Here is a 24,548-nt window from a genome sequence, read left to right on the forward strand (position 1 = left end):
TTAGCTGTTGAGTTCTGTGGCCTCGTCAATCTCATCTGCATTTTTCATCATCTTTTCATACTTCCTTTTGAAGAAGCCAAGCTGTAAAAATGACAAGGTAAAAAATGTCACCACCTCTGAATTGCTCTGTGGGGCCCCCACCTGTCTTTTGCTTCAGACTTCACCTCCCGCCCCACCACACCCCAAACCCCGACCGCTTTTTTTAAAAAAAAATTTTAATGGCCGACCCGAGTTCGATTCCTCCACCCCTCTCAGAGAACCCAGCACGCTACCAAGAGTATCTCGCCCACACGGCAAAGCCTGGCAAGCTCCCCGTGACGTATTCGATATGCCAGACACAGTAACAATAAGTCTCACAATGGAGACATTACTGGGCCCGCTCGAGCAAATCGATGGACAACAAGAGGATAGTGATAGTGAATTTTTTTAATGGATTCTCGTTCCTCTCGGAGAGCCTGGCAAGCTACCAAGAGTATAGCCCGCACGATAGAGCCTGGCAAGCTCCCCATGGCGTATTCGACATGCCAAAAACAGTAACAAGAAGTCTCACAATGGCGACATTACGGGGTCCCCTCGATCAAATCGATGAACAATGGCATGACAGTGCTACAGTGCTACAATGGATCCCTGTGAGGTACAGTTACATACAGACTTATAAATTTTCGTGATTATGTTTCAGTCATACAATGCTCGAGTACCCATCCCTCCACCAGTGCCCATTCTCCACCAGCAGTGATGCCAATGTGCCTTCCTCCACCTCCATCTCATCCCCCCCACCCCTCTCTGCTTCTGTGGCAGTGCATAACCTTTTGGTCTCTCTCATTTTAGATGTTGTGGTTTGCAATAGTGGTATTGAGTGGCCATCATGTTTGGTCTATAGTCTATTTTCAGAATGCATCTCCCATTCCGAGCGGGCCCTCCAAGCACCCTTTACTTGGTGTTCCCTTCTCTATCTGAGCTGCCTTTTCCCCTAACATGTGAGGCCGGCTTCCAAGCCCTGGAGCAATCTTCCTGGTGCTTATCTCTACTGTTCTTGGGTGTTAGTCTCCCTTTCTGTTACTTTATATTCCACAAATGAGTGCAATCTTTCTATGTCTGTCCCTCTCCTTCTGACTCATTTCACTTAGCGCGATATTTTTCATGTTGGTCCACTTATATGCAAATTTCATGACTTCATCTTTTTCTAATAGCTGCGTAGTTTTCCACTGTGTAGATGTACCAAACACTCATCTGTTTTCAGGCACTCGGGTTTTTTTCCTGACTGCTGTGGTTGGGCAGGGCTAAGTTGGGTGCAGACCAATGCAGTCCCCCAGCCAAGAAACTGGTAGGTAATTAGAGACTTCAACTGAATTGTCTAAAGCGAAAATGTTTAGGGCCTACTTAATTGTGAAGCAAAGCATTCAGAGATCAGAATGACAAGAAAAGGCCCTCCCGTTGATCGTCGATTTGCTCGAGCGGGCCCAGTAACGTCTCCATTGGAGACTTTGTTGTTACTGTGTTTGGCATATCGAATACTCTCGGTAGCTTGCCGGGCTCTCCGAGAGGGGCGGAAGAATCGAACTCGGGTTGGCCATGTTGGCCGCTTGTAAGGCGAACGCCCTACCCGCTGTGCTATCGCTCCAGAATGACAAGAAAGTTTAGAAAAAAAAAATCAAGAAGACAAAATTTCTATTGTTTTCATTATAATATGAGTAAAGATTGCAAATCTTGCAGCTCCTTTCCTCCGAGGATGAAGGAGGTAACATACAAACTTTAAGGCTACTCTTTGATAAAGAAAATCAAGCCAGAGGTCATCAGCAATCTTGTATTTGAAAAATATGAAATTTCTCTTACCTTCCATAAAATTACAACCAGAACCAAGAGCAAAAGAAGTCCAGCAATTATACTCCCAACTATGACTCCAGTTGGTACTTCAGCTTTCTCATGGGGTTTCATTATAGTGAGGGGAATCTGTAAATGTACATAAAATAAAATCAAGTTCTCCAATGTTAGCACCCAAAGAGATATGGTGTAGTCAAACTCTTCAGTTCTATAACTATGGCTTAAAAGGTGAGCTGATTTGTTCATGATGGCAAACCTCAAACAGCCTTCAGCATAAATTCTAGAGAAAGTGCTTCTGCAAAATATAGTCAAGAAATACAAGTTTTCTAGCTTCCGTGATTTAATTGCACCTTTTTAAAAGCAGATAAGCCCTCTTAGACACATCAGATGCCTTAACTGCTTGTGAAGTAGGAATTTCATTTTCTGACATAGAATCTCCTGAAGCCAAAGCATCTGAAACCAGTCTTCAGGAAGAAAGAGTTAATCCCTTGTGATTAAGCAAAAGAAGAACTTTGCAAATACTGATTTCAATTGAAACCTCACTCAAGACTACCTGATATGAATTGTTAAAAAATGTAATATCTCAGAACTCACACTGACTTTCTCAGTTGTAAAACTATCCTTGTGATTCTTTGTTTACTTCCCACCAAACTTTGTGACTTAGTAATAGAATGGCTGCCCAAAGGGTTCTAATAAAAATCTCTAAAGGGTTTTAATTGCTGGAAGAATACAACTATCTCCATCACAAAGAGTCTACCTATCAATCTGTCCAGGGAACTACGCCCAGGTACTCCCACATGTAAGGCAAGTGGTCTACTGCTGAGATCCTCATCCTTGGACCCCAAATATAGACATTTGGGGGCAGCAACACATACTTAGTGTTGCTCAGAGGCTATTCCTGGCTTTATGCTCAGGATTGACCCCTTGTGGTTCTCTGGGGACCACATGTGTTGTGGATCAAATCAGGACCAATTACACACAAGACAATAGCGTACATGCCGTACTTTTTCTTCAGCCCCAGCGAACAAACCAGTTTATTTTTTTCTCTTTGGGTGATGCCAGGGATCAAAATGAGTATTTTTTTAATGCTGGAACAAGAACAAGGAGACAAACCCAATTGATTTACTTAATTTAGAACTGATTTCTAGCAGCATACAAGCTACTTTTGATCACAGAATTTATGAGTTGGCTAAACTTGAATGTTGCTTTATGGTGACTCCATCCTAATTTGTATCTTCATGAGCTAAAATAAGATCTTGTAAACTTAGGCAGAATGTGATTATAGATGCACAGAATTTACTGCATAAAAACAGTCAAATCCCTCCCTTTTTTCTATTCTATAACATCCTAATCTGAGATTCTTACATCAATAAAGATAATATGAGTCTACAACTTTGCATTCCATTTTTAAATGGCTATGGTATTCAAATACAATTTAAAACATTCCTTGACATGTCAGTTTACTATATGGATTTTAAATATCATCTTAAAAACTTTTAGAGATCCAACCATTGGCCTCTATTATCAGTCTTTCTCTGAAGAACAGCAACAGAAGAAAAATTTCCAAAAGATTTATTTGTATTTTCAGTTAAGACATTTAATGTTGCTTTCTAATAACACAGAGATTCCAGAGGCTCAGGTATTGTTGGATTTCCCCATTTGGGGGGAAAATGAACTGCCAGACTCCCTGTACCCTTCCTCCCCGTTCGAAGTACTGAACGACATGCCACGTCTAACTGTCCCCCCACCCAAGTGTGTCCTCACACCCCTGACTTTCCACACCCCGGTCTCTAAAGAAAGCCATGGGCCTTTGCTCGTGATCAAAAACCAGGGAAGAATCACATCGTCAATAGTGTGGAATCTCTTTTCGGAGGGCAAGAGGGGACAGGGGACTGGACTGTGAGTCATGGTGAGTTCACAACCCCATTAGCTTTTTAGACCAAGTCCTGAGACAGAGGCCAGGGATGAGGCCAGTAGCCAAGCCGGCCTGAGGTCAGAGCCCTGGACTGGCTTCCCTTTCTGAACAAAAGCCTGGGAAGGAAAACGCCCTGGGAGCCTGCAGATTTGCAAGCTATGGAAATCCCACTAGACCTAAATATGGCATATTCTATGGAACCGGAGTTTCAGGGCTAAGGAAAGTCAGGCTGTGCCAACTCTAGAAACAGGGAGCCATTGTTTTCTGTGAAAGAACATTTCTTCACTTTTTTTTTAAAATCAAGGGTTGCATTTATGATTTTCTAGACTGGAAGACCTAATGAATGGAAGTCTCACCAGTTCACACAGTTTCAGTGTCTAGTTTTAAGGGTTGCTACTTAAAAAATGAAGACATCCTTTACTCAATTTTTATATATCAAGCACACCACAGAATTTCTTTAAAATAAAATGCAATACAAACTTCAAAATAAACACGATTCAGATATGGTGGCTGAAGATCTCAAGTGTTATTAGTGAACACAAGGAGAAAGAATTGATGTTGGGGGTGAGAGCAGCGCTCCATGCCTTTCACCCAAAGGTCACTTCTGACTCAGCTTTGCAGCACGGGACTGGGGCAAGCGGAGAGAAGCAAGTGGACCCAGGAATTGTCGGGAGCAATGAAAACCTTCACCAACCGCCCAGCATAACAAATAACAGGCTTTTTTAGAGTTTCAGTGAGATACTTGTACAGACTTGCAGGTAGAAGAATGACTGTCCTAAATTTTCAGAAAGGCAGTGCCAACACTCTGGGAAGCTCTTCAGCTGCAGGCACTCACCGTGACGGCGTTTTCTTCGATCACATATATTTGAGGGTTGTAGGTGTCAATTTCTGCAGCTGCCGTCAGCTGGACCGTCTGGAAGGTTGACTGGAGCAGGGAGATAAAGATTAGATTTATTCTGGCAAAGGGAATGCATGAAAGGTGCAGGTCTGCAGTTTTATTTCCTTGTGGGAAGTGACAAGAGCAAATAGTAACTCCGAAGCCTCAGGAATCTTTGTGTGCCTCAACTCTTGTGTGGGACAGAGCCAGTCCTGAGAAAGGACCTGGGGAATGTTGACACCTGGGGATCCTTGGGCTGGGCCACAGTAAATGAGCCCACAGCTCCAGGAGGTAGGGTTCAGACATCAACCAGCTCAAACCTCTCCCCAATGATTGGAACTGGAAACAGGGATGTACAATGGAGTTTTTAATTGAGAAAGATTATAGTCCATTACTTAAAACATAATAAAGTTGATAACATGAGAGAAAATTGTGAATGACCACTTTTTTAAAAAATATACTTAGTTGACTAAGTTACATAATAAAATGAAAAATAAGATTAAAGCAGGAAAAGAATTTTTCTTTTGGGCACACATGTGCAAAATAACACTGTGTGAAAGTACATGTGAACTTGATCAGACCTGTCAGCAGATACTGTGAAACTGACACTATACAATATGAGTATTAATTCCAGATTTCCTAATGTAAGTATTTCTATTTTTTTTAAAGTAATGGAAGGGCTGGAGAGACAGTACAGTAGGTAGGGTATTTGCCTTGCATGCAGCCCATCCGAATTTGATCCCCAGCATCCTATATGGTCCCCCGAGCGCTTCCAGGAGTAATTCCTAAGTGTATGAGCCAGGAATAACCCCTGTGCATCGCCAAAAAGAAAAAAAAAAGGTAACTCTGGAACTCATAACTTTATTTGCAGCAAGACAATCAATGCCCAGGTTTAAAACCTCCCTTCACATGCACTGCTACGATGTCTTCGTTTCCCTAGTAACCAGGGCCATGAGATCATTTACAAAAACTCCATCTGGGAGCCAAGAAGAGGGCGCACCCCGCCAAAGGGTGAGCAGCGTGTTTCCTTTCCACTAGCTCAGTCCCTGGCTAATTGTCTTGATTTTTTCAAGATGGAAGATTGCTTCCGCAGCTCACCCTGGTCACTTGTCTCAAACATTTTTACGGAAATATTTAGAGTACTTGGGTCTCATTCCCCTGACCCTGAAAGAAACCTTCAGTGTGGCACTTGCTAAAATCTCAGGTTTAGTACGAAGGGAGACATTACTGTTGCCTGCTCGAGGAAATCATTAAACAACGGGATGAGAGTGATACAGTGATATTTAGAGTACTAAAAGGGCTTAACATTTTTTTTAAGGAGAAGCTTTGTGCATGGTGATTTCATAGTCCCTATAGACAGAGGATGAAATAACTGTGAGGCCATTCACCCCCTGCGAGAGAGATTTTTTTCAGGGTAGCATGTAGGAGTAGGTAAACCAATTACACAGCGGAAAGAGGTAGATAACTTCACCTGCTTGCATTCAGTATGACTCTCAAATGGAACCAATAATGCCATCAATTTGGAGGCTCAAGCAGTCATTTGGGGGGCTCACAGCACAGTGCCTCAGGGGACCAGGCAGTGCTGGGGATCAAACCCAGACCTCTTGCACGCCAAGCATGCACTCAGCACCTTGTTATCACTCTACAGTTCCTGAGCAATCACTTTGTGATGAAATTGCCTGAAATGTTGACTTTCACTACATCAGAAAATGGGTAAAATGGGCTCTAATACAGGAAATGAGATCCATATTTCAGACTGGATCTCCTCAGTGGTCTGAGAACATCCACTTTGCTGTTGAAATAGCTGAAAACAAGGTAGGGATAAATGTTTGACGGTGCGTAAAGGAAGATGTGTGGCAGCTGATAGACAATGCCTCTCCCAGGCCTTTTTTTCAGGTCAACAACCGTCATCACCATGTTGAAAAATCATAAATAATACACTTCGGTATTTGGCTCTTAGAAGTGAAATTGCTGCTTCTGAAAAACCTTTGGGAAAGTACTTCAAAAGGCCTAGCAGTGAAAATGACGTAGCTTTAAACACACTCAGGAAAAACCAAATGCTTTTTACAGAGCCAGAGTGACTGCATTTTGATTTGCAGCCGCCAGTTTTCCTTCCCAGCTGGCAAAGTTTGCTATGAAAACATTTGTTCCTCAAATCCAAGGAGCCAAGAACCAACTAGCAAAAGTGACTGATGCACGGGTTTAGCTGGGATGGTGGGATGGCTAACTCCTCATCTTAAAGGTCAGGGCTATGCTCCAGTCTGGAAACCAAATGCAACAAGAAAGAAACACATGAGAAGATGAGAAGCAAGCCCAGCTCTTCACTTCTCACCTGCCACTTCACTTCTCCATTTCCCCATGCCTGACACGATTCTCTTCCCATGACATCTGTTTGAAGCGGAATGGGGGGGGGGGGGGGGGGACTGGGTTTCACATAGCAAAGCATGCACTCTATTACTGAGCCATATCCAGCCTCTCTGTTAATTCTTCCTCCAAGAATATTTCCTGTATTTTGGCTCATGGGTCAAGTTCAGAGGAGGGAGTGTAGGTCTCTAACCTTACATAAAATCACAGAATGTGGTTTGTTGGTGACAACATGTAACGGTCAACAAGCAGAGAATAAGGAACAGTAAGGTGGTAAGCACCACAAAGACTGATTTCTTCATTAAAAAATTCACTGCAAGTGCCCTTGGAAATTTCTGATAAATTTCTAGTTTGCTGCCTGAGAGTCAGTGTTGTGAAAGGAATAGTTCCTACATTTGCAGCCAGTTTAAGGAAGTCAATCTATCCTTATATTGTTTTATGCCACACTGAAATCCTAGAGATGGAAATCTTTGCTGAAAGAGGATCCTTCCACTGCAGAGCCACACCTGTCAGACAGAAAGCCACACCAAGTTTAGACCTTTGTGCGAGCATCTTCCAGAGATGGAAATGACTCACTCCAAAGGAGCAGGAATACTGTGTTTTCACCAGAGAAAGGGTCAGGAGCTTCTGATAGAGGAAGATGGATCCTTAAGTTAAATTCATCTACTGGAGTGGTTTGAGACTATACGATTAGCTGGGGAGGTCAGAATGAGACAGGGTGGTGTATATGTGTGTGTGTGTATGTGTGTGTGTGTGTGTGTGATATTGTGTTATGTGTGCATCCACGCTTGAATGTTTTGATCTGGGCATGATGGAGGAAACTGAGAGATAGAAAAATCCAGAGCCTGGTGAGGGAGACAAAGTAGATGGTCCGCTGTTCCCAGGGGCAACACAGAGGATCTGGACACCATTCCTGGAGCCTCTGAGGTAGTCACTCAGTATGAGTCTAAGAAGTGACCTCTTTATCAGTTTCAGCGAAGTCACTCTGAGGCACAGTCAGATTCAGCAAGTGTGAAAATGCCAGTAAAATTATTCTGCATCATTTGGGTACTGCTAATACTAATACTGATTCTAATACTAATAAAGCCAGTACTAATTGACAGAATATTAATATTGTCCAAGGGTAAGAACTTTGTGGCAACAGGGCTTTTTGTTAGAAGCCTACTCAATTTGACAGATAAATAGATCATGAAGATGTGGTATATATACACAATGGAACACTATACAGTTTTAAGGAGTGATGAAATAAGGAGTGATGGAACTGGATGATAGCACGCTAAAGGAAACCAGAAGAATAAGGAAAAACACAGGATGATGTCACTGATAGATGGTATTCAGAATAACTGGATGAGGAAATGCAATGGTTTAAAGTGGGATGTTTAGATCACCCGTGGCCCTGGCCCCAGAGTAGCAATGTAGCACTGTCCTTCCGTTGCTCATTGATTTGCTCAAGCAGGCATAAGTAAGGCCTCCATTATGAGACTTGTTGTTACTGTTTTTGGCATATCAAATATGTCATGGGGAGCTTGCCAGGCTCTGCTGTGCGGGCGGGATACTCTCGGTAGATTGCCGGGCTCTCTGAGAGGGACAGAGGAATCAAACCCGGGATGGAGCGATAGCACAGTGGGTAAGGCATTTGCCTTACATGCAGCCAACCAGAGTATAGGGAGAAAAAGGAAAGAGACTGAGTGAAGAAGGAGAAGACACAGATGAGAAGCGGAGGGGCCGAAGTCAAGGAGATTCAGGTATACAGGTAATGCTGAGGAGTGGTAGAGCTAAATATATAAACCACAGAGTCAACCACACTGAAATCATGAGACCCAAACTTTAACAACCAACCTTAAGAAGGTGGCTGTCAAGATAGCAGGCTAGGAGTAGAAGGTGGGGGGCGGAGAGGAACTGGGGAATGCCGGTGGAGGGAAGTTGAAACTGGTGGTGGGATCAGTGCTGGGACACTGTATTCAAAAACTCAAACTCAACTATGAGTAACCTTGTAAATCATGATTCTTTGATTTAAAAAATAAGTGAATAAAGCTGTTACTTACTGCTGCAAATGTCCCATTCCAAATTCTAGTCGACACATTCAGGAAGTATTCTCCCTTTACCTGAAGGTCTTTCAGCCAGCAGGTAAATTTACTACAGGAAGCAGTTGTGCAGTTCTGTCAAGATGGGGGACAGAAGAGGGCGGGTTAGTATGAACAGAAAAAAAAAGTCATGGTCAAATATAAATAAGGTAGACAAGCCAGAAATGGAGAAGGTCTAGGAAAATAGGGAGTCTCGTGAACCAGTAGTGGGTACAGCTACTCTTCAGGAGATCCTGGCATTAGGATAATAAGATAAAAACAAATTATCTTATTATTAATAACATATTAATTAAATACATTGTAGACTCTACTACACACATGCTATAGTGGAGTTTACTCACTTAACCCAGCAATAAATATGCTTTCTTTAGAAAGAGAAAAAAAAATAAAAAAATAAAAGCTGACATGAGTCAGCAGTTTTCAAGAGTTGTTGGAGGTGGGTATGAGAAGATGGAACACAGATTTAGAACACTATAATCAATGGACCTTAACGTAAATGTAAACTATGATTTTGCTCATATGTGGAAGATAAACAAAAGTCAATCAGCCAAACAAAAAAATCCTTAGATCCTGACAACGTAATGGCAAGTTATCAGATGGGGAAGACCTGTAGGGCGGTGAGTGAAACAGGTATAGGTACAGGTGGATGGGAATAGTGGTGAATGGAAACTAGACACTTGGAGGTGCACCAAGCCTGTGCAGCTGTTGGTATGAAATTTTAACTCCTAAAGGTAAAGGTAAAGGCCCTCCCGTTGTTCATCGATTTGCTTGGGCGGGCCCAGTAACGTCTCCATTGGAGACTTTGTTTTTACTGTGTCTGGCATATCGAATATGTCACGGGGAGCTTGCCAGGCTCTGCCGTGCGGGCGAGATACTCTCAGTAGCTTGCCGGGCTCTCCGAGAGGGGCGGAGGAATCGAACTCAGGTCGGCCGTGTTGGCGGCGTGCAAGGCAAACGCCCTACCGCTGTGTTATCGCTCCAGCCCTAACTCCTAAAGCTCACATAGTGATTCCAATGAAAAATATATTTTTCTGTTAAACAAAAAGTACAATAGGTTTCACATTTTTTAAAAGATTCTAGAGGTCAAAATGTTGGTAAGAATATTTAAGAAAAAATTTAATGATAAGCAGTAAATTGAAAGAGAGAGAGAGAGAGAGAGAGAGAGAGAGAGAGAGAGAGAGAGAGGTTTGGGGATATAAGAAGGTAGATGAAAGGAATAACCGTGGTTTCCATATAAGACAATAAAACCAGGGTAACTGTCACCAGGTGAACAATGTCCTCACCAAGTCATTTATGTGCCAGAAATTTTCACTCTTGAAAGATACAGAAGAAGATCTTTGTCCAATTTCTAGTGGGTTTATCTTTGCATCACAGGTGATGTCACCAGCCTACAAAGAAAAACATCAAAATGTTGTTCCTTCCGCTATGGGGGGTTGGGGACCCGCTGGGTTGAGCCATTCACTGGACTCCCCTGACCATATTTGGAGTGACCTGTCCAATTACCATAATCTTCAAAGCACTCACATCCTAACATGATTTGCTGAGGTGAGGCTGGTCCTTACAGCCCATATATAAGGAGACAAATTTGCAGTGATAATAGACAGTGAGAAATTTCATTCCAAGTTCTTTTCTGTGGGACATTGTTGGGTTTTTATATCCTATAGTCACCAATACAGATCATAAGAACAGCACAACCCCAGAGTAGTGTTTCTCCATGAATATCCCTGATCTAGGGGGGCTTCAGGAATATTTCTGCTATCTGGATATCCATCTCAACCTTTCATCCAAACATATGTTTTTCCTTAGGACAGCATCGTACCTCTGCTATGGAAAAACTGCTAGTTAATTGGCATCTAGGATGCATGGAAGGGGGGTAGCACTGTAGCACCGTAGCACCGTCCTCCCATTGTTCACCAATTTGCTCTAGCGGGCACCAGTAACATCTCCATTGTGATACTTGTTGTTACTGTTTTTGGCATATCGAATATGCCACGGGGAGCTTGTCAGTCTCTCTGAGAGAGACAGAGGAATCGAACCCAGATCAGCCACATGCAAGGCAAATGCCCTACCCACTGTCTACTCAATTCCCATCCATAAGATATCAGACATGAACACCCCAAACTCACTGAGTATTTCCATATGGAAAAATCACATTCGTACAGGCTACTCAAATGTCCTTACTTTATCTGTGTGAATGCCAGTCAGGTACATTAGTGGGTTCTTCTCCTTAGTGAACTGAGGAATGTAGATTTTCACAGATGCCATGCTTACTGGGATGCTTCCTGTCGTTACCTGTGCAGCACAAAAGAAGTTATTCTGGTTATCACTGTATCACATACCTACATGTTGCAATACCTTCTATGCTGATGAAGGTCAGGTCGAAGTGTTAAAGTTGAGTTTATATGAAAATGAGTCATTACCTTCTGGTCTAATTTCAGCCACTTGCCTCACTTCTCCAGAGAAAATATTAACACTGATTTTTTTTTTTTTGGCGGGGGGAGTTGTTGGGCCATACCCAGAGAGGCCTAGGCTCTGAACTTAAGAATACTCCTGATAATGCTTGGGGGACCATATGGAATGCTGGAGATCAAATCTGGGTTAGTCACGTGCAAGGCAAGGCAAATGCCCTACTCACTGTGCTATTGGTCTGGCCCCAAACTTATCACTTTAATAGGTAAGTAATCAGTGATATCCAAGAGGCTAGAAACACCCAATTCCATATAGTTTTGCTACTACATCATGAAGTACCACTCTGCCTTGGCCAGTACTGTGGCTTAGCAAGTACTTGATCATTCTATGCTTTGATTTTTTTATTTTGTAAATCACTCATCAACTCTGTAGGTATGCACAGGTTCAGCAGCATCTGTTCTCCTCCTAGGTGAGCAGTCTTCTGACAGATATGTGCTTATGCTCCACTGTTCAGCAAAGGCTGAAACTGAGGACACTCTAATGACACTCTAGTGACTTTACTGTCACTACTAGTTAACTATTTGCTTCACTAAATAAGTATATAGTAATTGCCATGTACAAGTTTTATCAGTTCTAAGACATGGAACACAAATCAAGATTTTTCTAGTTACTATTTTTATCATCAAACTGCAGGATTATAGCCATGTAAGAGACTAATAAAAATATATAAAAATTGTATTAACATTGAGTTGTGGGGAAAGTGTTTTGTTTCATTTTTGGGTCACACACAGTAATGACTAGGGCTTATTCCTGGCTCTGGGCTCAGGGGTCACTCTTGGAGGACTCAGGTACGGATGGGAGGACCATACAGAATGCCAAGGATCAAGCCTTGGTCAGTTGTATGCAAGGCAAGCTCTATACCCACTATACCATCTCTCCAGTCTGTAACTTTTCTTTAACTTTTCTAAGTTTTATAATGTTATTATACAGTTGTCATTATTTCACAAATTTATCATTCTACAACTGATAACAATTTTAGTTTAATAATTGCTTATGAAAATAAAAACATCTGTAAACATTTCTAGATATCTACCATGATAGTAAAAAATGCATTTTTGTTCAAATGATTTCTTAAGTAGAGATATTCTTCAAATATATTAGCCATAATAGTGATACTCCAGAGACTTTTACCCATAGTAATATGATTTTATCAATGTTCTATTGGTCAATTTTTATTATTTGTTTAAAAACATGTCAATAATCCTTTATTTGTTTTACCCGGGGCAGGGGGCGGGGGTGTTTTACCTGGCTGTGCTCAGAGCTTGTCCCTAATTCTGTGCTCAAGAATTATTCTTGGAGGGATCAGGGAACTGTATGCGATGCCTGGGATCAGACCTGGTAGGCTGTATACAAGACAAATGCCCTCCCCACTGTACTATCACTCCAGCCCATATTAATGATCCCTTAACCATAAGAAATAACCAAGAACAAAGCTCACTTATTAATGGTCAATCTTAATGGCTCTCAGAGTATGGTGCCTGGACTCCCAGCATCAGTACCACCTGGGAAAATTTTAGGAATGAATATTTTCAGAACCACCCCAAAGCCACTGAATCGGAAACTTCACATTCGAATCCAGTGGTGTACCTTTTAGCAAGTCTCTAGATCATTCTAATGCATCTTTGAGAACCACTGATAAGTTTCAACTTCTTTTTACTCTCTCCTCTTCCTCACTTGTACATAGCTAACACACAGCTAATGCTTCCTACCCCCCCTAACCCCCCTTCATTCTGATTTACCATTCTTATGACAGGTTTACAAACCTTAATGGAAAAGATGAATTTGGGACCAATATCTTCCAAACTGTGTACCAGAGAAGGAACATTCTCATCTGAGACTTCATAAAAATTTATGTTGATGAATCTGTTGGATGATGTTTACAAAGTCAAATATTTCAGCTATGCTGTTAATGTTCATTTTATTTAGAATATATTTAGCTTACAATTAGTACAACTTGCATATGGGTACAAAAACATCAAATGAGAACAAATGGTTTTTGTTTATGGTCTGGCTGCATGTTTCTAGGGCTCAAATCACCTTTTTCAGAATAAAATACTTTATATTTTTTCTGCTAAGATTATATGTTATACATGTATATATGTTATACATGTATCAGTTGTAGAGTTTCAAAAATAAGTATCATGTTAGTCAGATAGTACAAAGATAAAGCCTTGCATGTGACCTGACTCTGACTCAGTGGACCTCTGAACATTACTGGGAATGATCCCTAAGCTCAGAGACAAGAGGAGGTCCTGAGCATAGGTCGGTGTGACCTCAAAACAAAAAGTAAAATCAAATAAATACAAATGTATTACTAAAACTGATGGAACTTTTCTGTAGACTAGATTAGACTAGACTGCTGTATATTGTCTGCTGTGCTAATTTAGTGGGACAATTAACTATTGGCAATGGTATAAATGTGTTTAAAATTCTAAGGATTTTCCATTTGGTAAGGCAAAAATACAATGACAGGATATTGGCACTAGCTCCTGCAGTATTCATTGCTGGATGACTGAAGAAGGGCATACATTTTCCTTAGTTTTCTTTGCTCCTGCCCTTCTCAAGTCCCAAAAGAATGCTAAGGCTTTTGATGAGTTGGGCTTGTTCAATCTGTTTTCACTTCCAGTGTAGAGTCTACCTAAAGACAGCTGAGCAGGAGGCCTTACTAGACTGGACACCTCTGTACTTGTATCTGAGCTTCCTTAGAAATGCCAATAAGAGTTTGCATGTAAAGTAATGGCTGGCTCTTAGGAATCCCACAGGATCACTCTGAACAGCATGGAATTGGATGGCCTCCCCTCTCTTCATTTTTAGGTTTCTGAGGCTGATTCCAGCCAGGATAGCTTAAGGGGCAGGAGGTTGGGGATATGCTGGTGGGGGGTGGGTAGCGAAGAAATCTGTAAACCAAATTTGCTACTTACACGATGTTGACTCAATTTACTAACATTAAACTGGATACTTTCTAATATATGTTTGATTTAGTTAACTGACAAAATATTGCTTTTCTTTTATTATGCTATAAAAACTTTCAAAATTCACAAAAGGTAAGTATGTCACAGGGATGCTTAAGTAGATATGGTATTTGTTAAGGTTAGTTATATGAGAGGAACAGTAGCTATCTCATTAGTATATTATTAGTTACATAAAATATAAAACACATTAAAACTGGGGCAGAAAAATAAAAATTAGATCATATGTCTTGATAGAAACATTTCTCTAAAATTACATAAAGCAATGAAAAAAGAATTATCATTACATTTGGGTGAATAAAATGTGCATGTTTGTGTGTGTGTGTGTGTGTGTGTGTGTGTGTATCAAGTGCATACATCCTGCTAGATAATATTCTGTAGCTAGAAGTCCTGTAGCAAGAAGGTATTCTGAAAACAACTAAGTTTGTCATTTACAACCAAATTGGAGAGTGGGAAGAAGAAAACCTTCACCTTGTATTGTGTATCTCTCTGTAATGTTTGGACCTTCCATCCATCTCCCTTTAATATCTTTAAATTAAAGTTGTAAAGAAAACATACTAATTTGATAAATTATCCATATGGTTATCTAGATGCTTAGATTAGGACATGAATTAGAATTTATTTATAATTCACAGTATTAATTTTGAATTGTATATATATTTTAATGAATATGAATGTGATAGAATCCAAGTCACTGTTATAAAAATACACAGCTAAGGTGGTCATAAAAGTAAAATCCTTTTCAGTTTTATGTTCATTTTATGTTAAAATATCTGAAAAAAAAATTGGCCATTGTGCAAGAATGGAATCAAAAGGACTGTGATAAGAAAAAAGCATTTAGGAAGAGAAAGAATCAATATAGGTAGGAAGAGAACAATTCAGGTAATGTGGTAACATCAGCTTTTATGGAAGCATTAGTCTCCAACTATGTATTTTAAAAACCGAGGAAGCTTTGAAAACTTCTGTCACTGATTAATTTTTCAGAGATGTGTGACTTGTACTATATTTTGTTTCTGTTCTTTGCTCCTTGCAGCTCACTTGAAAGAGAAGCATTCTTTTCATTTGTACTCATCTCAAGCTCCGGACTTATTTCCCCTTTTTGTTTTTGCTCAGTCACCTACTGGATGACTTACATCTCCCATGATCTTCGGATCTGGATGATGAGGTGGGAGTTAATGATTTATTCTCACTACATACTGTTCACTGTCTAATTCTTGGAAATACAATGCTGAGTGTTTTCCATGAGCCACTAGATTGCTTGATGTCTCCCCAGAGAGAGAACTCTGGTTTTCAAAGTTCCTGCACATTATAGAAGGAGTAGAAGCAAGCCCCACAAGGTGAATATGTCCTGATTCTGCTTCACTTCACTGTAGGAGCCAAAGCAGTGAGATCCAATCTGTTAGCATCTGTGGTGAATGATGCTGACCTCACTCAAAACACCTCAGGATCATTCAAGAGATCTGGTGTCAACCAGTACCCTTTGGCTACTGCTCTCAGTCTTATTTATTTTGAGTAGGCAAGGATAGGGAATAAAGCATGAACTTCAATGAGAAAATTCCTTCTTTCTTCAATGTCGTTTAAAAAAAAATCCAAACTATTAGATCAAAAGTTTTCTACTTATTTTCTACTCATCTATGGAGACTACTCTCTATTTGTATTTATGTACAAGCATTGGATATAAAGCATTTAATGTTAGGGAATGGGACTTTCACTGGAGATGTGATATAGACATCTAGGATGTAGTCACAAAGCAGGAACTGGTAGCAACTCCTCAGAATCTCAAGTTCTGCTTTGACATTTGGGGAAGGGTTGCCTCCTGTCCAGAGGAACTGCAGTTTTCTCTGTGGCGTCAACATAATATTCATTTGATCTTTCTGATAAAAATAGGGCTCATTTGTTAAACACGGAGCTCAAGAATTCCCTCGGGATTTCTGTTATAATTGAAAATGGGGAAGCAAATTCATTCAGATACTCAAGTAAAGAGTGGGGTATAGTCAGGCTAGAGCAATAGTACTGGGGGTAAGGTGCTTGCCTTGCAAGAGGGTGACCAAGGTTTGATCCCAGGCACCGCAGGTGGACCTCCAAACTTGCCAAGAGTGATTCCTGAGTGCAGGAAGTAGTGATCCCTGAGCACTGCTGGGTGTGGTCCCAAAACAAGCAAACAAAGAAAAGAGTGGGGTGTAGTCATGCAATGAAATATTATACAGCTGTAAGAGAGGATAAAATCTTACACTTCACTGAAATGTGAATGGAATCAGAGGGTATCATGTTAAGTGAAACAAGTGAGAGGGAGAAGGACAGATACCAGTTGATTTCAGTCATGCATGAAGTCAACCTGGTTTGATCCTCAGCCTTAAATATGGTACCCTGAGCAAAGAGCTAGGAGTAAACCCTGAGCACTAGTGGGTGAGGACCATAAAATTTTTGAAAATCAACCTGTAGCACTGTAGCACTGTCCTCCCATTGTTCATTGATTTGCTTGAACGGCCCCAGTAACGTCTCCATTGTGAGTCTTGTTACTGTGTTGACATACTGAATATGTAACGGGGAGCTTGCCAGGCTTTGCCATGCGGGCAAGGTACTCTCGGTAACTTGCCGGGCTCTCTGAGAGGGGTGGAGGAATCGAATCCGGCTCAGTTGGGCCAGCCGTGCACAAGGCAACTGCCCTACCACTGTGCTATCGCTCCAGCCCTTGCTATCGCTCCAGTCAACCAGCCTAAAATTTTCAAATTATAAAGCAGAGTAGAAGGGGGAATTAAGAGGCAGATAAGAAGTGATACAAAAAGAGTGGTAGAGATCTTGGGCATTTTGGTGGTGGGTGGGGCAGGGGTGAAGTAACTTTGTCCATTAATTCTGTAAACATTTAAGACTATTGTAACAATATTCTTAAACTATACGTTCTTTTATTTAAAAAAAGGAATTGGGCATACCAACTAGTAATTTAGTCATGAAACAAATGTGTTATTAACTCTAGAGAAAGCTGGTACCCAGGGTGCTCGCTGCTGGACATACCTTGTGATGTGAATTTCAGCATCATACAGTAGAGGAAGTCTGAAGTCAACCCTGTTATCGGACTCATTTTCTTCATGGCTTTCACTATTGTAAGGAACATTAGGAAATGACTTAAAAAGAAATAATATAAGAGCAACCATCATCAACTCATGACTTTGTTGTGCTTTACCTTAAGGCTTGGAAACTGACAGATGTCTGATTCTGAAGAATTTGAAGATTGAAGTCAAAGTTAATAGTAAAAGTCACCTGTATATGAAATTAAAATTTATCAAATTATGATGCTCTCTCCTCAGTGTTCAACAAGAAAAAATATTTTCAACTAATTAAATTCTGAATTTTACTTTTAAAATTGTTGAGTTCCTGTATTATCTGTCCACCATGAGTGAACAAGTCCCATTTTAAGAATTAGTAGGGTCCAATGTTTAACTGACATTTCCATGTCATTGCTTCACAGACTCACCTGCTCAAGAGAATTACAAAGCTTTGGGCTGATGTGACATTTGCTTGTCTGAGATTAACAAGCGATATCTGTGACTGTGTACTGTAAACCTATTCACAATCAAAGAACTTTTTCCATTGTATGTGCGCTTTAGAATGAACCACACAAAGGGAAAAACATCCCACTTACATTAATTACTTAGATTAAAATGTAGAGATTTTAAAAGTCCTCTCAATAGGAAGCCAATTGTTTTGTTAGGCATCTGTCAAATAAAACTAAGACACCTATCAAATAAAACAGAAAAGGTGGTAATGTAGACGAATTCATATTAGTGACCAGGAGGGGCTAGGGTGGATCTGAAGATAAAGTTCAAGTTGTACCTGTTGTTTTGGATGCAAAGCAGGGTAGCCAACATCACAGGCAACTGATTTCTGGGCAGAAGCAACCTGGCATCGTATTTCTGTCCCATCAGTCTGAAAGAGGCCAAGGCAAGGATGATTAATTGACATGTAGTCTGTGTGTGTGTGTATGTGTCTGTGTGTGTGTGTGTGTGTGAAAGAGAGAGAGAGAGAAAGAGAGATACAGACAGACAGAGACAGAGAGACAAAGACAGAGAGAGACAGAGACAGAGAACAAGGTGAAGGAGGCTGAAACCATGAGCAAAGCAGTGAGCTAGGTTCATAAATGAAGCAATTTAATTATTCCCAAGACTTGAAAATCTTGTACTGTCCAGGTAACTAATGCATTTTTAACCATTATGTAAAGCTTAATGGTTATTAATTAATTACTTATTAATTATAAGAAAAAAAGAAACCAAATATTTACTCCAGGAATAAGTTTACACCCCCCTCCCAATAAATCCTATTTCTTGTATTTTCAAAGCACAAAATATCTTTAATCAAATATTCAGAAATGTGGTGCTTTCATATATAATTTTCTCCTAATATGTATTTGAAATTTCATTTTAAACAAAGTGGGAATAAAGCCCAAATTATATGTGAGCATTTACTATATGTTAAAAACCCCCAAGGATTCATTGATAGCACAGCGGTAGGGCGTTTGCCTTGCACACAGCCAACATGGCCGACTCGAGTTCGATTCCTCCGCCCCTCTCGGAGAGCCCGGCAAGCTCCCCGTGACGTATTCAATATGCCAAACACAGTAACAACAAAGTCTCACAATGGAGACGTTACTGGGCCCGCTTGAGAAAATCGATGAACAATGGGAGGACAGACAGATTTCTTCTCGTTAAGAAGTTGTTTGATATCCAACCCCATCAAAAAATGGGGCGACGAAATGAACAGAAACTTTCTCAGAGAAGAAATCCGAATGGCAAAAAGGCACATGAGAAAATGCTCTACATCATTAATCATCAGGGAGATGCAGATCAAAACAACAATGAGATATCATTTCACACCACAAAGACTGGCCCACATCCAAAAGAACAAAAGCAACTGGTGCTGGCACGGATGTGGCGAAAATGGGACCCTCCTTCACTGCTGGTGGGAGTGCCGACTGATTCAGCCCTTTTGGAAAACAGTATGGACGATTCTCCAAAAATTAGAAATTGAGCTCCCATTTGACCCAGCAATACCACTCCTGGGAATATACCCCAGAGAGGCAAAAAAGTATACTCAAAGTGACATCTGCACTTGTTTGTTCACTGCAGCACTCTTTACAATAGCCAGAATCTGGAAAAAACCTGAGTGCCCGAAAACGGATGACTGGTTAAAGAAACTTTGGTACATCTACACAATGGAGTACTATGTAGCTGTTAGAAAAGATGAAGTCATGAAACTTACATACAAGTGGTACTACATGGAAAGTATCATGTTAAGGGAAATGAGCCAGAAAGAAAGGGATAGACATAGAAAGATTGCATTCATCTGGGGAACATAAAGTAACAAAATAGGAGACTAACATCCAAGAGTGGCTGAGATTAGTACCAGAAGTTTTGCTTCATGGCTTGGAGGCTAGCCACACATGCTAGGGGAAAAGGGAGCTCAGATACAGAAGGTAGCACCAAATAAAGGGTGTTAGGGGGATTCTCCCAGGATGGGAGAAACATGCTGAAAGTAGACTGTAGACCAAATATGATTGCCACTCAATGCCTCTTTTGCAAACCACAACACCCAAAAGGAGAGAGAGAGAACAAAGGGGAATGCCTTGCCACAGAGGCAGGGTGGGATGGGGGGGATGGGAGGTGGGAGGGATGCTGGGACCCGTGGTGGTAGAGGATGGGAGCTGGTGAAGGGATGGGTACTTGATCATTGTATAACTGAAACCCAAGCACAAAAATGTGTAAGTCTACAACTGTACCTCATGGTGTTTCACTAATAAAAATTTTTTAAAAGTTGTTAGATATAGGCAATTTAGTCAACTCAACAAAGCTTATGCTAAATCTGTGAAGCTCATGTTAACTTTTAACTGGATGAAACCATTCTCTAATCCGTATTTTCAATAATGGTGAATATTTTAAAAGGGTGATATAAATGAAGTCATGAACTTGGAAAATCACAGCTTTTCCCTTCTCTGTTGCATACATGGTAGTGGAGGAGAGAACTGAGGCATTTATGGTCAAGTGTGCTTCTGGTATAGTGATCAAATGAACACGAGGGCCTGCCTCCTGGAACATATCCTCCTGGCAGTGTTTCCCAAGCTCAGAGCTGAGCTGTGGCAAGAGACAAGTGCAGCTCATAATGTCTGCAGTAGCACATTACACAGACGGGGGAGAATAATCACGGGAGTGCCTGGTGACTGCGGCCAAGTCTAAGGGCAAAGGAAAAACTGACCCAGGATGGAAGCAGAACTTATCTAGATGCAGAGCCAGGCTATGTTCTCTGGCAGTTTAACTAGTTCGGAGTCACAGCTGGGACTGAGTGCCGAGGGAGAAGGGACTTTTGCAGATGGTCAGGAGGAAGAGGTCTGAGCTCAAGGAAGCTGGTAATGGACAAATGTAAAATGACCCAACTGCATTAGTATAAGGATATTCACCTACCGACATGGTCCAGGAAGCAAAAAACAAGTTGTCTGAGAAGTCAACAACAATCCTAGTGTTGTATGCACTCTCCTTTTTGTTTGTCAGTGTCACTAAAAATGTTAACCTCTTGTTTTTGTTGCTGACAATAAAGGGCTGTTCTCTGTTAAAAGTGAAAAAACAGAAGTAATTAATGTTAAAAAATGGGGTTGGGGCAGAGGTATTCCAAGTTCTTCACTTATTTTAAAAATAAGTTGTTAAGGGGCCAGAGGGGGTAGGGTATTTGCCTTGCAAGCAGCTGATCCCAGTTCAATCCCTGGCATCCCATGCAGGAGTAATTCCTGCATGCAGATCCAGGAGTAACTCCTGACCATCACCAGGTGTGGCCCCCAAATGAAAAAGAAATAAAAATAAATAAGATATTTGGAGTTCCTTGGAACATTGAGAAAGCTGAATAATAATCATGACATGTCTTCACAATAAAATGTTATTGATAATGAAGATCAGTGCTATTGAATTTTCTCCTTTGTTGCTTCTAATGATGACAATACAGGGAAAAGATACATTCAGATACAAATGGCTTTATGTTTCATATTGTTTGATTCAAATGAATTTTAATTTCTTATTTGAAATTTAAATCTTAAAGATCCTGAAATATTTAAGAATGTTTCATTCATAGAAAAACAGTCCATCACTGTTCACTTGACTCATGCAGTACATCTTAATTTTCCATTCACTCTGAGGCTTACTGAGTAGCTGACAGCTGCTGGACGTCTAAAACTAGATCAGAAATGCAAAGTCCATCATCTCCACAGTCCTTATGGAAAGGGATCTGCCAGAGAGGAAAAATAATTCCAGACGTTATCTCTTGAGTTGTAAAACTGACTGTGGAGTCACTTATATACTATTGTTCCACTTACATAAAATTCAAAACAATGTGCAAAACTAACCAATGCTCTAGGAACATAGACATGTTTAGTAACATTGCAATCATAATCAGAGTACATATAAAATGAAATATGGGGAAATGTCAGGAAGTTGGTGGAAGAAACTCAAAGGGAGTGCACATGCTTTGCATGAAGGAAATCCAGATTTAATCCTCAGTACCACAGGTGCCCCTGAGCACTGCCATGAGTGACTCTTGAGCACTGAGAATGGAAAAATGCTTGGGCACTGCTGAGGGTAGCCCAATCCCCCCAAAATAAATTCCAAAATTCAAAGATGATTTGTCTGAGGTAGGAATATGAAACTCCTTGTGGAGAGTGACAGAAAATTTCGTAGAAGTTAGGCATGGTATCCAAGATGTCTTATTTATTACAATTTATTTCTTTTAAAAATATTTATTAAATATGTAAAGTGGATCAGGCATTGCTTGAAGGGCCAAGAGTGGAGTAAGGAACTGAAAAGTTGAATGTCTGAATTTATAGAACTTACTTGCTGGTGAACATCATGTGGTAGTTGTTTCGTTAGAAAATTAAATATATAAAAGTCATATCCTAGCTATCTTTCTAATTCTCCTGCAGTGACCATAATTTTGGTAGAGAACCTGAACTCTAGGAAAGGCAAAGCTGCTGTACTCACGCTGAAGACCTTGGTTGGCTCCGAATAGGCTTCAAGAGCAGGGCTGGTGCCTGGGTTTGCCAGGCTGACGTTCACGCACAGATCCATTGGGCTGATAACATCAGAGGGCTCCTGGACATGGACACAGACTGTGAGGGTACTTCAAAATGACTCCAAAGAAAATGATCCATTTGTGGATTGTTCTTGAATTTTCAAGACCTCTGCCTCCTTCTCTTCCGTCTTAATTCTACTCTTAGCATCTCTGCTGTTAAGAAGGGCTGGAGCAATAGTGCATTTGGTAGTGAGTTTGCCTTGCAAGCAGCTGAGCAGGGTTCAATCCCCAGCATCCTATATGGTCCCATGAGCACTGCCAGGAGTAATTCCTGAGTGCAGAGCCAGGCTTGAGCATTGCCAGGAGCTTGAAACTTGAAGAGACTTGGCCTCAGTAAAAATGCTAAGCAGCAGTTATTTCTCATCAGTAACCCCATTACTATATACAAATAATTATATGTATTATTATACATAGATATAAATTTAATGCTATGTCCGAGCGATAGCACAGCGGTAGGGTGTTTGCCTTGCACGCAGCCAACATGGCCGACCCAAGTTCGATTCCTCTGCCCCTCTCAGAGAGCCCGGCAATCTACCGAGAGTATCTCACCCACACGGCAGAGCCTGGCAAGCTACCCGTGATGTATTCAATATGCCAAACACAGTAACAACAAAAGTCTTCAATGGAGACGTTACTGGGCCCGCTCAAGCAAATTGATGAACAACGGGAGAACAGTGACAGTGACAGTGAGGTAATTTGGTGGTTGGATATGCCTTTCTTCTTGCTACGATTCATAGGTACGTGGGTTTCCTGAAAAAATTTCTGGAAGAGAATATTAGGACTAAGAAGGGAAGATACAGGGCCAGCAGTCAGAAAATGCATGAGAGGACTCTCTTCCTTCAGTCAGAATCCAGCTGTTCTATGCAACCAGAGGGATGATGCACACATCCAAAACTGAACCCTCCAGTTAGAGCCTGGCTGACTGTTAGATACTGCACTGTTCCTTGCACATAAAAGATGCTGCATACATTTCCTGACAGTCATTAAAGTTGATGCGACCCAGGTACAAGAATAAATTCTCCTGGGGCTGGAGTGATAGCACAGCGGGTAGGGCGTTTGCCTTGTAAGTGGCTAACCTCCATTTGATTCCCAGCATCCCATATGGTCCCCTGAGCACCTCCAGGAGTAATTCCTGAGTGTAGAGCCAGGAGTAACCCCTGTGCACTGTGTATTGCTGGGTGTGACCCAAAAAGCAATAAATAAATAAATAAATAAATAAACAAACAAATAAATAAGTTCTCCTCCATATTGCTATTGGATTGAGGTACAGGACTTCAGCAGTTCCAGGAGGCCTGGGCCACGTCTAGTTTTTAAGGATTCATGTCCATTGATAAATATACAAATGCCCAAACAGGGGTGCAAATGTCATCTACCTGGTTTTCTACAAATACATTTTCCTTCTTTTTATTATGTTTGACTTTCATAAGTGGATTTTTTTATTAACTATGTTGTCTCCTTTTATTTATTTATTTTTTATTTTTATTAGTGAGACATCATGAGGTACAGTTGCAGACTTACAAATTTTTGTGCTTGGGTTTCAATTATACAATGATCAAATACCCATCCCTCCACCAGTGCCCATTTCCCACCACCATGGATCCCAGTATCCCTCCCATCCCCCATCCCCCCTATCCCACCCTGCCTCTGTGGCAGGGCATTCCCTTTTGTTCTCTCTCATTTTCTTTCTTTTTATATTTTCTTTTTATATTTTTCTGAATTATTTAAGAGAAGAGAAACGGAAGAGAATGAAAAGGGAAAGGCCTACCACAGTGAGGCTTCCTCAGGAATACTCTCCTAAGTAGAATTCCCTGGTTCTTCATTTTTTTTGTTTGATTTTTGTTTTCAGGCCACACCCAGAAGTGCTCAGGAGTTACTCCTGGCTCTGCACTCAGGAATTAGTCCTGGTGCTCGGGGTACCATATGTGATGCCGGAGATAGAACCTGGGTCT

The 24,548-nt window shown here is 41.0% G+C and overlaps 1 protein-coding gene across 1 annotated transcript in view; it reads right to left on the bottom strand.

Annotated features, from left to right (window-relative positions):
- ITGA2 (integrin subunit alpha 2) overlaps positions 1-24,548 on the bottom strand; it is an 84,724-nt gene continuing 60,176 nt past the window's right edge. Inside the window, exons 18-30 of the mRNA XM_056112031.1 lie at positions 22,509-22,619; positions 21,677-21,759; positions 20,949-21,090; positions 18,331-18,423; positions 17,681-17,757; positions 17,512-17,595; positions 13,294-13,393; positions 11,243-11,353; positions 10,345-10,449; positions 9,023-9,136; positions 4,572-4,661; positions 1,834-1,950; positions 1-81 (exon numbers count right to left, since the gene is read on the bottom strand). Coding sequence (XP_055968006.1) covers positions 1-81; positions 1,834-1,950; positions 4,572-4,661; positions 9,023-9,136; positions 10,345-10,449; positions 11,243-11,353; positions 13,294-13,393; positions 17,512-17,595; positions 17,681-17,757; positions 18,331-18,423; positions 20,949-21,090; positions 21,677-21,759; positions 22,509-22,619 — 1,308 coding nt within the window. The remainder of the gene's footprint in view (positions 82-1,833; positions 1,951-4,571; positions 4,662-9,022; positions 9,137-10,344; positions 10,450-11,242; positions 11,354-13,293; positions 13,394-17,511; positions 17,596-17,680; positions 17,758-18,330; positions 18,424-20,948; positions 21,091-21,676; positions 21,760-22,508; positions 22,620-24,548) is intronic.

The sequence above is a fragment of the Sorex fumeus genome, unplaced genomic scaffold (assembly GCF_029834395.1).
Source record: "Sorex fumeus unplaced genomic scaffold, SorFum_2.1 ptg000015l, whole genome shotgun sequence".
Lineage (NCBI taxonomy): Eukaryota > Metazoa > Chordata > Mammalia > Eulipotyphla > Soricidae > Sorex > Sorex fumeus.